This window comes from Sorex fumeus, unplaced genomic scaffold (assembly GCF_029834395.1).
Source record: "Sorex fumeus unplaced genomic scaffold, SorFum_2.1 ptg000007l, whole genome shotgun sequence".
Taxonomy (NCBI): Eukaryota; Metazoa; Chordata; class Mammalia; order Eulipotyphla; family Soricidae; genus Sorex; species Sorex fumeus.
Window position 1 is genome coordinate 5,192,379 of NW_026606064.1, and position 16,846 is coordinate 5,209,224.

The window sequence follows — 16,846 nt, forward strand, 5'->3', positions numbered from 1 at the left end:
CACAATTATTATACAAAAAGCCATGAAGATAAGAACTAGAGTGATATTTTTCTAAATTTAATTTTCTAGGTCAAATTAATAGAAAAAAATGCATTGAATGTTTGGCCATGCTGCCATTTTCTATTTAACAATGTCTGTATTGAAATCTTTAAGGAAATATATTCTTCTTATTTTTGTTTACAGACTAATGATGGATACTATTGAATTAAATAGAATATTTTGCAAATATTTAAGAATTTAGATTAATCAGTTCTCTATGCTACTCTTAAATTTGAAAATAGAACTATACATTACATATCCTCTCAAAATTCTCATATTTTAAATGCCTTGAATATAGCTGTTAAGTGATACAAGTAGAAAAAAATCTTTGTATTACAGGTTATAAATTAAAATCTTTCAGTCATGCAGTATTTATCCCGAATGATATTTAAAATCTTAAAATGCATTAATTATGAGAACAAATAAATATATAAGGTCAAGATTTCAGTATTGTGGTATACTAATTTTCTATTGAACAACTCTTAAAAATTTCTTCAAAAAGAAATATATTTCTAACTTTACATTTTATCACAGCACAATTTAGTACAGAAAAACTTTCTGACAGTTTCTTTCACATCTTTGTTCCTAAGACTATAGATCAGTGGGTTGAGCATGGGGATAACCACTGTGTAAAAGACAGAGCCCACCTTGACCAGGAGCCATGAATTTTTGGAGTTAGGAACACAGTAGAGAAAAAGTATGGTCCCATGGAAGATGGTAATGACCATGATATGGGAAGCACAGGTGGAGAAGGCTTTCTGCCTCCCCCCAGTAGAAGACATCTTCATGACTGTGAAAATTATAAAGGCATAGGAAATAGCAATGATCGTCAGACTTGTTACTTCATTGAAGAGAGCGTATATGATAGTGATCTCCTGGATAATGTAGGGATCAGAATAAGAAACAGAGAGGATGGCAGCATATTCACAGAAAAAGTTCCTTATGATATTTTTTCCTTTGTAAGATAAATTTACTAGAAAGTAAGTGATAGTCAGGGTACCAATTGTAGCCCAAGAATATGATGCACCCACCAATATGGCACAGAGCTTCTGGGACATCGCCGTTGTGTAGACCAGAGGATTACAAACGGCCACAAATCGATCGTAGGCCATCACAGCCAGCAAGTATACATCTGTCACCACAAATATGCATGCAAAGAGGAACTGGGAAATGCATTCTGTGAAGGTGATGGTTCTGTCATCCACAACCAAGTTCTCTAGTAGTTTGGGTGTAACGACTGTAGAGTAGCAGAAGTCAACAAAGGATAAATGGCTGAGGAAGAAGTACATCGGGGTGTGGAGTTTGGGATTGATCTTGATAATGAAAATCATGCCCAGATTTCCTAGGACAGTGATGATGTAGATGGTTAAGAATATCAGGAACAGGGGAACCTGCAGGTCTGGATATTCTGAGAAGCCCAAAAGAATGAAAGTAGCTTCAGCACTTTGGTTGTCAGGGATCCTGTGAATGAGAGAAAACTTGGGTGAGAAAATTCAGAAGTACAATTTGCAATAGAGATGTTAAAGTGTGGAAATGTTGATTATTTAACTTTGCTCCAGTAAGAATTTTGTGGAAAAAGTATGTAAAGAAGATAGAATTGATTACTATCACAATTTAGAGTAAGTAGAAATGCATGGTGGTAGAACTGAATATAATGTAGAGCATTTGAGAGAGAAACAGCAAATATCCAATTGGAGATTATATAATTCAAATAATCTGACACACTACTTACTGAGACACAGGAAAGATTCATGAAAGTGACAAGTACAACATTTTGATAGAATTATTTATATGTCTTGAAATTATTTATATATGTCTTGAAAGCAATATGTAATATTTTGTTTTGTTCTTTTCATACATCCATACATTTATTATTATATTTTTATATAATAATTATTCCCGGATTTACATAAATTCAAAAATATTTATGAATCTATTTTCTGCTACTGCTGCATTATTATAGCAGGTATTTAAAAGAGAAACATACTGTGAAAATAAATGCAATACTTTCATGCTCAGTATTTAATATCTTGAAACTTTTTTCATACCTCATCATCAGATGGTCCATCTCATAATTCTTGTAACTCTATGCTTGTTATTATTTCTTGATGTACTACAATGAAAATTTAGTGTAATATTTATTTATTTTTTGCATCATCTATGATTTATAGGTTAAAAATTTATTTTCATGATATTTTTATAATTTTCTTAATCACTTCAAGATTTTATGTTTTTTGCTCTCATCTCTTTTTTCACAATAAGGTGATAATAATGCTCTGATATTATCAAGTAATTATTAAGCAATATTTCATCCATAAATAACAATCGCATTTGTGAGCAACAAAACGTTTTAGTTGCAAATTTATATTATTGTTTTCATTTTATTTTTAATCTTTTATTTAGCAATATATTATTCCTGAAAGCAAAAATGATATAATATTATGTAATGGGTAATTAATAGCTCTTTCTGAAGAAATTAATGTGTGGGCATATTATTATGATAATAGAGTAAATGTATATTCATTCTTATTTTTGCCACAAATCCTAAAAAACGGTTTTAATTTTCTAATGATAAGAAAAGAAGGGGCGTAGATGGATAGTTTAGCAGGCTGGGGTTTTGCCTTGCACTCAGCTGACAGTTTCAATCCCCAGCACCCCATATAGTCCCTGAGCACTGCCAGAAGTAATTCTTGAGTGTCAAGCCTGGAGTATCACCAGGTGTAATCACAAAATAAAATGAATAAATAAAAAGAAAAAAGAAAAAACAAAGGGACTATTTTTGTATTCTCATGAAGCAACTTTGGTAACCACCTATGGATGGGGGCTGGTTGCCAGAGAAGCCAGTACTGTAATTTGAGTGGGGGAAATTTCTGTAAGCCCTGAACCCCTGAGAGAGAAAAATACCAAAGGCTGAATCAATTTTCTCTAGTCAATGTTTTCATCCTTTATGCCTAGAAGTAAGAATCCATAATAACCCAAATGATGTTTGGTAATTTCTATGTAGTTGTACATGTGGAGGTGTAGGAAAGGAAAAGGGTGATGCATGTTGAAGGTGGAGAGCTTTAAGCCTTCTTTCTTTGAAAAAAAATATATATACATATATATATATATATATATATATACACACAATTATCTGTCTAGTTATGGGATGTATCCCTTAATGACAAACTACAATGCATTAAGTAAAGCGTCCTAAGCTATTTTTTTTAAACTGAAGGAATTGTATTAGGACCAACATTGCTCTTTGAAGCCTCTTACCTATAAAAGTTTTATAAAAAATAAAGATAACAATGTGTACCACGTGAAGTAGATCTAGATTGTGCAGAGATAGTCTTCTAGGACTGAATTCTTAAACCATGGAATCTGATTATATCTCCAGGTAGAATGTGAGAACTATTGAATATCTCAGTGGAATCCTAATAGTGTACCATTATGGAAAGCCTTGATCAACAGGTGGAATTAATGCCAACCTCCAAACAAAGAGTATGTGAATATGTGAGTAGGAAAATTTGAGTCATGGATTAGGGTAAAGATTAATTTATGTGACAGGAATGAGACTAGTCTGCTAAATCCAAACCATGTTGTTAATGTCACCTTGAAATCTTTTTTTGTTTGTTTGATTGTTTGTTTGTATAGTTTTGTTTTTGTTTTGGATCAAGCCCAGTGATGCTCAAGAGTTAGTCCCGGTGATAAACTCAGAAATAGTTCGGGAAGTACTTGTGGGACCATATGGGATGCCTGGATACCTTGAGGGAAATCAGCACTTGGAGTACATAAAATAAGAGAACAGTTGATGAAAAGAATGAATTTGATTACTTTTAAATAGCCTGATAAATGAAACCCTATCAACGACCAAGATCCAGAGACTATAAAACAAGCTCCTAGAAGAGAACAATGCAGAGTCTCCTGCCACTGTGCCTGGCTGTCCTCATCCAGACCCTGAGGGGCGGGTTGAGTTTCCCACTCTGCCCCGAGCAGAGCCCCAGCAGTTGAAGACCTCCTGGACCCAGCCACAGCCAAGCTAAGACCACTCTCCACACGCTCAAAAGAGCCTCACGCATGAAGGAATTGACAGAGGAACCCAGGTCTGCAGGACCCGAGGCTGAGATCTCCAAGCCTGCTTGTATCAGGACTGGGCCTCCTCCACCAAGATCCCCCATCTTCTAGTAGCTAGACGGTTACACCCACCAACTGCCATATAACCCCATCAACAATCAAGATCCAGAGACTATAAAACCAAGCCCAGGAAGTGTGACTGCATTTGTGGCTGCACGATCTTTTATTGTCTAGTTTTTGCTCTCAGAGTACCTGGAAGGCTACTGAGAGTATCCTGCCCGCATATATACCTGACTGGGAACACCTGTAAAGATGGTTAGAGGTTGCCCCCAAAGCCTACATCCCTCTCAGAGTGCCTAGCAAGCTACCGAGAGTATCCCACCCGCACAGCAGAACCTGGCAAGCTACCTGTGGCATACTTGATATGCCAAAAACAGTAACGATGATGGTCCTCATTCCCCTGACCCTGAAAGACCACCCAATATGCAATCGGGCTACACTGGCATGTGACAGGGATGAATAGAGACGTTGCTGGTGCCCGCTTGAGCAAATCAATGAACAACAGGGATGATAGTGATAGTAATAGTGATAGATGAAAACAATGTCTAACTTCATTTTCTTCTTCCATTATAACCATTATTTGTTATAACAGTTGACTATAATCAACTGTTCTAGCATGATACCAAATTTTTACTAAAATCTAAGATATACTAGGTATAACAAAAATTATGTTCTACATAAAGTTCTATAAAAAATTATAGACCTTATTATGAGTAAAAATTAAACTGTAAAATTGCCAGTCAATTGTGACTTGATCTTCCAGTACTGTATTAAAAATTACATGTTAGGGGCTGGAGCTATAGCACAGCAGGTAGGGCGTTTGCCTTGCACACGACCAACCCAGGTTTGATTCCCAGCATCCAATATGGTCCCCTATCACCGCCAGGAGTAGTTTCTGAGTGCAGAGCCAGGAAAACCCCTGTGCATTGCCGGATGTGATCCAAAAAAGCAGAAAAAAATCAACAACAATTGCATGTTACTCCACATGAACATATATAATAATATCATCCAAATATCTAAGTACTTTCTTCAACTATTATATTTTCAATACTTATGTTTTGGCACTATGATTATTTTCTATCATTATTATTAGTATTTTATCAATATATTTTAAATTTTTAAATAACATCTTTGAGTGTAAATTCCATGACCATAATATTTTTTCACACTTTTCAAAATCTGTTGCTTATTCCCTAGGGTAATTCAGAAAAATTTGACAAGCCAGAATCATTATTACATAGGTTAAATACAACTTAAATGATTCAAACGCACACGTTTCCCTCAAGCATACTTCTTTCACTCTATACAAACAGACTTGATGAAATTCAGAGTTTACCACTAAGCTTCAGGGAATGACAACCAGGTTTAGGTAACTTAGAGAAGAAAGATATTTTGAATAATATTTTGTGATTAGTCTCCAATGGAGACGTTACTGGGCCCGCTCGAGCAAATCGACGATCAACGGGAGTGCCTTTACTTTACTTTTTTTTGTGATTCAGTAGCACCATCACAGATATAATATTGTCTCCATTATGTATTCAAAAAGTTATGCGTATTATAGAACCCTTAAACTTGTGACACAGGTGTTTCATTTTAATTATCTTTATATAATTATTCTGAAAATATATTTCATAATATATAGTAAAATATATTATACACTGTATGATATGTAACAATATGTACCACTTTTATTGTTATTAAGGTCTGCATGTGTGTAAGGAGATAAAAAGGAAAACTGTGGGGTGGGAGTGATTGTACAATCTGGGTTTGAACCCAGCATTTGCTCCCTATACAGAAACACTCCCTGTGCCCAGAACCAAGAGTATGTCCTGAGCACCTCTAGGTGTGGCCTCCAAACCAAAATATTAAATTAAATATAAGGTAACACTGTGATCAAGAAACAATGGAAAATTTCCCAGTGATAAGGTAACTGATTTTCAATAATAGTCATGAGAAGAAAAGGCAATATTTTAGGTGACATATATAGATGCTATGTTAGTTAGATGTAAATATGCTTTTGTCTCCTGCAAAGATAATTTGAAAATGATTCTTTACATAGTGAAAAACAATAATAAATGAATCTGCTTACCTGACTATAGAAGAATTTAACTGAGTCATTTATGGGAGCTCTGTGCTAAGATGATTGAAGTCCAGAAAATTTCTTGCTGAGTACTTAACTTCAATAAATATCTAAAATTTCAATAAGTATCTAAGCAAGATTAAGTGCAAAGGAAAGCAAAATTTTCTTTCAAAGATTTAAATATATATTGAGATGGTAGAAATGAAGAGAGACCAAATATCTGATAGCTAACACCAATTTGTGACACACCTATGTGCCACCAAGACTTTAGGGATATAAACCCTAGAGAATAGTGTGGAAATATTTCCTTAGAGATGACACAAAGAATTAATGAGGTAATCTATTTAGTACTTTGCCATATGCAATTTTTTTCCAAAGTTTGGAAAATAATATCATCTTTAAATAGAATTCATTAAACTCTTTGGAAATATTGGATTATTTTTAAATTTACCTATATTTTAATTTACCTATATTTTCTAAGTAAATTTTTCAAAATACATAAATGAAGCACGGTGGATAGAGCATTTACCTTCTGCATGGCCAACCTTGCTGACTTGGCCGATACCTCCAACCTTGCTGATTCTTCTGTCCCTCTCTGAGAGCCCGGCAAGCTACCGAGAGTACTCCGCCCTCACTGCAGAACCTGGCAAGCTCCCCGTGGTGTATTCAATATAACAAAAGCATTAACAAGAAGTCTCACAATGGAGACATTACTGGTGCCCGCTTGAGCAAATTGATGAACAACTGGAGGATGGTACTACAGTGCTACGTAAATGAACAGAAGAAAAATAAGTATCTTAAAATCAAAAACAAAAGTAACCACTGATGGTATATGTTGTTTCCCAGAAGTGATCCCTGGGCACAGAACCAGGAGTAGGGACTAAACACTGCTGGGTGTGGCCCCAAAACAACAAAAGCAACCTAATGCAAAATCAACAGAAAAAAACGTTTCGCCTGGTGGGTAATGCTGAGAATGAAATGTCTTTTAATGCAGTTTCTTGCTTTTTCCACAGTCTTTCAATACAAATTTGTATTATTATTACCATATAAATGTTAGAGTCTCAATTTCACCCTCAGGGAGCATTTGCCTAATGATCTGAAAACAATTTTGAACTTTGCACAATGTAATTGCGGAAACATGAGCCAAAGAGGCATTCGGGGTTAGAACATTTGCCTCTCATGCTGTCTAACTGGGCTGAATGCTTTGTACTATATATGGTCCCCAGAGCACTGCCAATTAGGATCCCTGAGAACCGAACCAGGAGTAAACCCTGAGCACACCCACCCATCAGAATAAAAAAGAAAGTGGGGCTGGAGAGATAGTAAATCAGGTAGAGTGTTTGACTTGAATTTAAAAGAACTGGGTTGAATTCTTAGCTCTCATATGGTACCCCAGACATCACCAGCAGTAATCCTGAGTAGAGATCTAAGAGTAACTCATGAACACTGCCAGGTGTGACCCAAAGAGAAAGAAAGAGAGAGAGGGAGAAGAAGAAAGAAAGAAAGAAAGAAAGAAAGAAAGAAAGAAAGAAAGAAAGAAAGAAAGAAAGCAAGCAAGGAAGGAAGGAAGGAAGGAAGGAAGGAAGGAAGGAAGGAAGGAAGGAGGAAGAAAAGAAAGAAAGGAAGGGAGGAAATCAAGCACTTCATGGACTTACAAGAATGACTAAAATTAATGTGGATTTATAATCTTTATAAATAAAAAACTATTGGTAGAGGGCAGCATTTACTGGCAGAAAAAATGGAAATTATTATTTTATAACCAAATCTTATTACCAAGGAGATGGTGATAAGAAGGTATAATCATATAACTGTGACTGAGGTTTCTTCTTTTCTAATAAATTTACACTGATCAATTTGCCTGCTATTTTGAAAAGCACTTTGCAGGAGCATAATTTATTTAAGAAAAAGACAGAGGTTATTAATGATGGTGGCAAATTATTCACCATCACTTAGCAGCCATATATATTTTATACTATATTTTTGGTAAACTATATTTCCGCAACTTTTGTTTGTGAGTTCCATATGTAGGATAAAGTTGGATTGTCCTTTCTGCCTTGCCAACAGGGATCTTAGGTTTCATGGGTTGCACATATTCACAGAGTTCCCAAGGTACTCCCATTCCTCTGTGTTTATTTGTAACGTCTTTCTTTGTGCTCTGCTTCCCCAACCAATCAATCACTTTTATCTCCCAATCAGACTTTGTTAACTTGCAAATATTACCTTTCCCTTCTTATGTCTTTTGCGTAGTTAATTCAGAGCAATGTCCCTTTTTTGTATAGACACAGGAAGATAGTTAATGCTATGCTTTTGTAACTAGGGAGTTAATTGTCTCCAAATAATATTCACTCCTGGGCATCTGTTTCCTCGACTTAAACCTCAGTTGCCTTTAGTTCCCAGCACCCCAAGATCAATGTCCTGATGAGGGACTGGATGGACCCTGGGCAAGCTGTGAACTACCCTGGTATCGAAATGGGCCAGGTCAAAGCGCCAAAATAGTAAACTCTAAGTTAAGATCATGGTCATGGACAAATTTTGTTATGATCCAAAAAGTAACAACTGGATTAGGACCCTACAAGGTTTAGGAAAGATTAATCTAGCATACGGCAGAGTCTGGCAAACTCCCCGTGGCATACCCAATATGTCAAATACCAGTAACAATGAAGGGTCTCATTCTCCTAACTCTGAAAGAGCCTTTAATATGGCACTTTTTAAAAAAATCTCAGGGCTAGGACGAAGGAGACTTTACTGGGGCCTGCTCGAGGCAATTGACGAATCAACAAATATAGCTTGAACACTGTAGTCTGAGATCTATAGTGAGATGTCCCTAGAAGAGCCACCCTATAAGCTTAATGTTTCTCTTACTGTGTCCATATAAAATAACTGCAGCAGGTAGGGCGTTCGCCTTACACGTGGCCAACATGGCCGACCCGAGTTCGATTCCTCCGCCCCTCTCGGAGAGCCCGGCAAGTTACCGAGAGTATTCGATATGCCAAACACAGTAACAACAAAGTCTCCAATGGAGACGTTACTGGGCCCGCTCGAGCAAATCGACGATCAACGGGAGGGCCTTTACCTTACCTTACCTAAGAATTAGAATTAAGATGAATGTTTACATGGTTATTGGACTAAGGAAAGGAGAAAAAAACCCTAGGTGGTATTTTGCCCTTGAGCTGGATTTCCTGCCTGCAAGAGATCAAGAAGGGCTTTGATATGTTGATTATGCTACCAGACCTAGGTGTGGTTGCTATCCTCAGTGCTAGGAGGTTGAAAGAGATGAGAGCTAGACCAAGGTGGCGAGGTCGGAGCATGGAGAGATGAACAAGGTAGACAGGAGGAGACGGGAATGAGGGGCAGTAAGAGACTGGAATGGGGAGCTTAGTGAGATTGGAACATGCATGTGGAAAGAATGGAAAAAACGGCAACTGATTTACCAACTATACTAGCCCTTGTTTTCTCCTTCATTCACCAATGGCATCGCCCGTCCTGGATGGGAAAGGAGCACAAGACCAGTCAATGCAGGTGGCAAGAGAGAGGCACAAAATTCCTAGTTGTCTGGTGATTACACACTATAAATATTCAATATGTTCCGGAAGTAAAGTACTGTTGCTTCATGAAACTTTGAATATTTTTACGTAAAAATATTTGCCTTTGTAATATGTTTTTGTAGGAGATGTAGTTAACTGGTCTTAAGATAAAGAAAGAAATGTGGGACAGTCACTGTTCACTAAACTGTACTGGGAAGCAAATAATTCCTAATTCCTCACCCTGAGTCAGAGCCAATGCAAGTAAGTTCTATATCTTTGAAACTAAATAATCTTACATTCAAGACATTGATTATTGAATTTCTCAAAGCAGTCATTATTGACATAGTTAACAATTTTGTATATAAAGACATGTTTTGGAGACATCATACCCATATGATAATATGGGTATTACAGAAAAGTGAGTATGGGAGTAAATTATTTTAAATTAAAAGATTTTTTCAGACCTCCATGTATCTAGATAAAATGACCTAACAATAAAACTGTTGGTGATTATAACCCTGATGTTTTGCGTTTGACTAAGTATGACTTGGTTTTCCCAGTTTTTTTTTATTACAGGACCTCGATGAAAAGAACACATTCATAGCATCTTCTTCTCTAGGTTGATTATATAAGCTTGAGGAATAGAGAAAACTACAATGTATATTTAAAGCTTCAACACTGATGCTACTTTTAAAACATACATTCTGCATTGAAGTATTCTCTCTTTGCCCACAGAAATGCATGGCAAAGATGAAGACAGCATAAGTAATTTCAGCAAGTAAAACAATCTTAAAGACTCAAACCTCATACCATCCAGAAAAGTGAACTTTACATAAGTCATGATAAAAGTATAAATGATAACAAACTTTAATAAATACAAATATAGAGACACTGTAGCACTGTAGCACTGTCCTCCCATTGTTCATCGATTTGCTCGAGCATGCACCAGTAACGTCTCCATTTTGAGACTTGTTGTTACTGTATTTGGCATATTGAATATGTCATGGGTAGCTTGCCAGGCTTTGTCATGTGGGCGAGATACTCTAAGTAGCTTGCCGGGCTCTCCAAGAGGGGTGGAGGAATCAAACCCAGCTCAGCCAGGCTGACTGCATGCAAGGCGAACACCCTACGGCTGCACCACCGCTCCAGCCCAAATATAGAGGCATCATAACTATATCCTTAATAATGGATAAAATTTTACAAAATATCATATTTTACTTTGTTATGATCAGAATTATTCTTTATCAAGAGACACAATGATGATAAATCAAGTCAAAATGTTTAATTCAAGGCTATATGACAAGCAAATGTATTACAAATGCATGCTAAAAATAAAAGCTCAAATAGAGAAGGATTAATTAAATAAAGTGTGATGAAACTCAAAGAAAGCAGCTTAATAAGAAAAAATATAGATGTATTAAAGTGTGTCTAAGATAAACATTTATTTTCTACTTATTAGTTCAAATTAACTATTCCGTATGGAAGAAAACAGATATTAGTGATATATATAAAGAGATTTGTTTACCAAAAATTATAGTATGTTAATACTGAACATTGGTGTAAAATTGGGCATAAATTTAGAACTTTAATACATTGTTTTAATAATGTACAAATTAATTTAATCCTTTGGAAGCATTTGGAGCTCTGTAAATGAATTATACTTCTAGATATAAAATTATTATAAAATATTCAAATATAGCATGGTAATAGACATGTCAAGATTGAATTTATTCAAATATCCACTGTAATCGTGGATATTACTGTTGAGTAAATTGGAACATTTCAACCATAATATATGAAATTATATAAAAGTTATCAAACTATAAATATTTGCAATTTTACTTCAAAGAGTCACAATTATTCTTTTATAGAAATGAGACATATGTAATATATGTTGCACAGTAAAAGGTAAAGGTAAAGGCCCTCCCGCTGATCGTTGATTTGCTCGAGCGGGCCCAGTAACGTCTCCATTGGAGACTTTGTTGTTACTGTGTCTGGCATATTGAATACTCTCGGTAGCTTGCCGGGCTCTCCGAGAGGGGCGGAGAAATTGAACTCGGGTCAGCCATGTTGGCTGCGTGTAAGGCGAACGCCCTACCTGCTGTGCTATCGCTTGCACAGTATTCACAAAAATCTTGAGACGAGAAAATGTTTTTTCAAAAAGGGAGTATTATACCATATTTTTGAGAGGTATAATTTGGAAATGAATTCCATAGAAATGGGAATACATTGATTAAAAAACATTCTTTTGGTATTACTCTGTGAGGTATTGGTCAAAGAGTTGATATTTAATTGGTGTGATACTGGTAATTTTTATGTATGAATTCCCTTAGAAATGAAATGTTAGTATAAAGACAGTAAAGAGAGCTTGTACTTTTGGCGCAGGGGTGCTGACCTTGGGAAATAGCTATGAGTTGAAACAAGTTCTGTTTTAGAGGCTTTGTAAATCACAGTGACTAAATAAAATGAATGTAAAATTACTTTTCAGTATATTTACACTTAATAATGTACAATGTGGTGGGGGTACTCATCAATACACTGGATCAGCTCTTCGCACGCTACCTGTCTGAATGCAAGGTTCCGTCCCAGTGGAAAACCAGCAGGACTGTACTACTATAAAAGAAGGGGGACATCCACAACATTGGCAACTATCGCCCAATCTGCCTATTGTCTGTCATCTACAAACTGTTCACTCGAGTCATCCTGAATAGGATTAGCAGAACACTAGATGAAGGACAACCATGTGAACAAGCCGGATTCCGAAAAGGATTCAGTACCATCGACCATATCCACACGATTACTAAGCTCATTGAGGTTTCTCGAGAATTCAAGATGCTACTCTGTCTAACGTTCATTGATTTAAAGAAGGCCTTTGATTCTGTTGAGATGGAAGCAGTCATTGAAGCGCTCGCCAATCAGGGCATTCAAGCCCAATACATCAGGATCCTTCGTGAGCTGTATTGCGGATTCACTACCAGGATCTCAGCATTCTACAAAGAAGTAATCATCCATATCAAGAGAGGGGTTCGGCAGGGTGATACCATTTCACCAAAACTCTTCAGTGCCACCCTCGAGAACATCATGTGCCGACTGGAATGGGAAAGCATGGGAGTGAAGATAGATGGTTGGCAACTACACCACCTCCGCTTTGCTGATGACATTGTTTTAATAACACCAAACATCAGCCAAGCGGCACAAATGCTGAACAACTTTTACTGTGAATGTGGAAAGGTCGGACTACAGCTGAATCTTATGAAGACAATGTTTATGAGAAACAGCCTTGTTCCTGACGCTCCATTCGCTCTCAACAGAACCACCATCTCCGAATGCAACAGTTATATATACCTAGGTCGAGAAATCAACATGATGAATGACTTGGCACCCGAGTTGCGCAGGAGGAAGAGAGTGGCTTGGAATGCCTTCAAGAGCGTTGAAGAAATAACTAAAAGGACAAAGAATCTCCAACTCCGAGCACATCTCTTTGATTCCACTCTTCTTCCTGCATTAACATATGCCTCAGAGACCTGGACCCTACGAAAACAGGATGAGAACGCTATTCGGGTCTCTCAAAGAGGAATCGAAAGAGCTATGCTTGGAATATCCCGATTCACTCAAGTGAGAGATAGAATCCGGAGTTCTGATCTTCGTCAACACTCAAGAATCAGGGATGCTGTCTCATTTGCCAAGGCATCAAAAATCAGATGGGCTGGACACGTAATGAGGTTTACAGACAACCGCTGGACTAGAGCCATTACTGATTGGATTCCACGGGACATCAAAAGATCACGTGGATGCCCACCTACAAGATGGTCAGACTTCTTCGTCAAGACCCTGAATGATCGGTTTGAGGCTCTGCATGTTCCTAGAATGAATAGATACCATTGGGCTATGCTAGCACGCAACCAGTATGAATGGAGATGTTACTGGCACCCGCTCGAGTAAATCGATGAATAACGGGGATTAAGTGATTAAGTGATTAAGTGGTGGGGGGCTGGAGCAATAGCAGAGCGGTAGGGCATTTGCCTTGACGCAGCTGGCCCAGCCCAGCCGAGTTCGATTCCTCCACCCTCTCAGAGAGCCTGGCAGGCTACCAAGAGTATCTCGCCTGCACAGCAAAGCCTGGCAAGCTACCTGTGACTTATTCAATATGCCAAACACAGTAACAACAAGTCTCACGATGGAGACGTTACTGTGCCTGCTCAAGCAAATCGATGAACAATGGGAGGACAGTGACAGTGACAGAGGGAATTAAGCAGCTCTATATTTTGTAAAGATTTTGTTTCAGTCACAAATGTAACAGAAAGACAATCTCACATTTCTGGGGACAAGGTAAACAGATTTGTTTGCTTTTGGGGCCTAACAGTGCTCAGGGTTTTCTTCTGGCTCATTTTCTCAAGGGGAAGTGCTCAGGGGAGGGTTAAATCTGGGTTGGCCATATGTGAGGCAAGAACTTTGAACACTATTCTGCTTATATGGCTCCTCAATAGATTTCATACATAAAATTTAACTTAGATCAGTCTGGGATTTGTGAATTATATAACCTTTATATATTTAGGAAGTTTTTCTACTTTGGTATTACAGCTTTAAGAAATTATATGCCAATGATGGACTGCAAAGCAAAGACTTTAGAACACAATTTAAGTTTAGAGATAAAAACTCCAAGAGTCACTGTAAGATATTTAAAGAAAACTGGATAAAGAGACTCTAATAGACAATTATGTCTCAGTGGTTTCAGCATCTGAGTAGATGTGACTGTCACAGATTAAATAAAATGGGTTGATGGGAAAGTACATGGTGGTAAAGTGAGGTTAAGAAGCATAGTTAATTTTTTTGTTATCATCGAGTACTAGATATTTCTAAGTAGCTACAGATCAATTATTTTATTTACTTTTAGTATAATTTGAAACACCTTTTATTGTGCTATATTACACTGATATTGAAAAGGAACTATGTATGTGGCAATATCTATATTTTTCAGCAAATACTTAGGATCAAATAATATTTTCATAATGAAAATATCAACTATTATTTCAGTGGGAATTAAATTGAGTTCTACAAGGAATAAAATGTTCTGTTTTATAAGACTAAGAAGAATAAGTTATGAGAAGAGTGAATGAAGACACATTAGAGACAGTCTTTGCCACTTCTGAGAAGCACAATATAAATTCGTAAAGTAAATTTGCAAATCACAGTGAGATTTTGTTGTTACTGTGTTTTGCATATCAAATACATCACGGGTGGCTTGCCAGGCTCTGCCGTGTGGGCAAGATATTCTCGGTAGCTTGCCGGGCTCTCCGAGAGGGGCGGAGGAATCGAACTTGGGTCGGCCATGTTGGCTGCGTGCAAGGCAAATGCCTTACTGCTGTGCTATCGCTCCAGCAAATCACAGTGACTAAATAAAATAGATGTAAAATTACTTTTCAGTGTATTTACATTTAATAATGTACAATGAGGGAATTAAAGAGATCTATCACGGTCACGGTCCTCCCGTTGTTCATCCCGTTGTTCAGCTTGATTTGCTCGAGCTGGCCCAGTAACATCTCCTTCATGAGACTTGTTGTTACTCTGTTTGGCATATCGAATACGTCACAGATAGCTTGCCAGGCTCTGCCATGCAGGCGAGATACTCTCGGTAGCTTGCCGGGCTCTTCGAGAGGGGCGGAGGAATCGAACTCGGGTGGGCCATGTTGGCCGCTTGTAAGGCAAACGCCCTACCGCTATGCTATTGTTCTAGCCCTAAAGAGATCTATAGTTTGCAAAAAATTTGTTTCAGTAACAAATGTAATAGAAAAATTGTCACATGAGTCTATACACTTATGCCTTTTCACCACAATGTCTTCCAATATCAAACTGGGTTTCTAAATATACTTCTTTCCTAAAATAGCTGAAATGAAGTGATTTAAACTATTTAAACTAAGACCTGGCACAGTGTTGGGGATGAACAGAAGGAAGCTCAGGGATTGTGAGTGTTCCAGTGTCCTAGAGGATGCCAGAGGCGTGTACTCAGGTAAAGCCAAGTCCCAGATTCGAATAATGACTGATCTGCGGGAGGAAGAAGACGGGGCACAACGTTGGAGATGAATATTCTAAATTATTTCTATTGCCATAATGGAGACTTGTGAAGACCTGTTTTAAAATTTATCAAGATTCATTGAGAGTTAATGCAAAAATAGAAACAGTAGAAGTTAGTGAATTAAATACTTTCTCATCAATCTGGGTTCTGATTTCTCTTTGAAAATTTTCTATAATGTTTCTGCACAATATCTGCTTATTTACTTAATGAATGTTATAGATATATCTTTATTGAATAAGTAGGAAGTGTCTCAGTAGGAAGTGAACAAAGTGGGAATTGGAAAATTTGTTGTGCAACCATGCAAATGTTAATCTAAATATTTTATTAACTGACCTACCTACTATCACAATTTACTCAGAACTTATCTTAGTTCCATATCTAGTTTTCTGAGTGGATAGATATTAATTTATCAAAAAGAAATGAGTGTTTTAGAATTTGAAGCACTACCACTAAGATTTATAGATGTATACACTCATATGTTTTCATTCTGGTTTTATCTATACCAGATCCAGCACCATGAACAAATATCCTCCTACCACAGTCTGTCGTAATTTCAACACAATCCCCTTTTTGGCTAACTTCATTTATGCAGTCTAATAATTTATTTCTGTTTAACTTTGTCTTAATTTTTCCATTAACTTCTTGGGGGGATGGCACACCAGCAATATCAGAGCAATAGCACAGCGGTAGGGCATTTGCCTTGCACGCAGCCAACATGGCCGACCCGAGTTCGATTCCTCCGCCCCTCTCGGAGAGCCCGGCAAGCTACCGAGAGTATCTCACCCGCACGGCAGAGCCTGGCAAGCTCCCCGTGACGTATTCGATATGCCAAACACAGTAACAACAAAGTCTCCAATGGAGACGTTACTGGGCCCGCTCGAGCAAATCGATGATCAATGGGAGGGCCTTTACTTACTTTACTTTACTCCTGGCTCTGCACTCAAGGATTACTCTGAGTGGTGCTTGGGAGACCATATGAATGTTGGTAATCAAATCAGGGTCAGCTTTATGCAA

At 37.4% G+C, this 16,846-nt stretch overlaps 1 protein-coding gene across 1 annotated transcript; it reads right to left on the minus strand.

The window, feature by feature from the left end:
- Positions 1-557: 557 nt before the first annotated feature.
- LOC130042431 (olfactory receptor 5D13-like) lies at positions 558-16,416 on the minus strand. Its single transcript, XM_056134606.1, has 2 exons — positions 16,336-16,416; positions 558-1,517 (listed from the first exon to the last, which is right to left on the minus strand). The coding sequence occupies exons 1-2, from the start codon at positions 16,414-16,416 to the stop codon at positions 558-560; spliced, it is 1,041 nt and encodes a 346-aa protein (XP_055990581.1).
- Between the last annotated feature and the right edge of the window lie 430 nt (positions 16,417-16,846).

Coding starts and splice junctions, on each gene's coding strand:
- LOC130042431 (XM_056134606.1), bottom strand. CDS start 16,416: ATGAAGTTAGCCAAAAAGGGGATTGTGTTGAAATTACGACAGACTGTG. Junction 1,518..16,335: donor TGTTCATGGTGCTGGATCTG/GTATAGATAAAA, acceptor TTCTCACCCAAG/TTTTCTCTCATTCACAGGAT.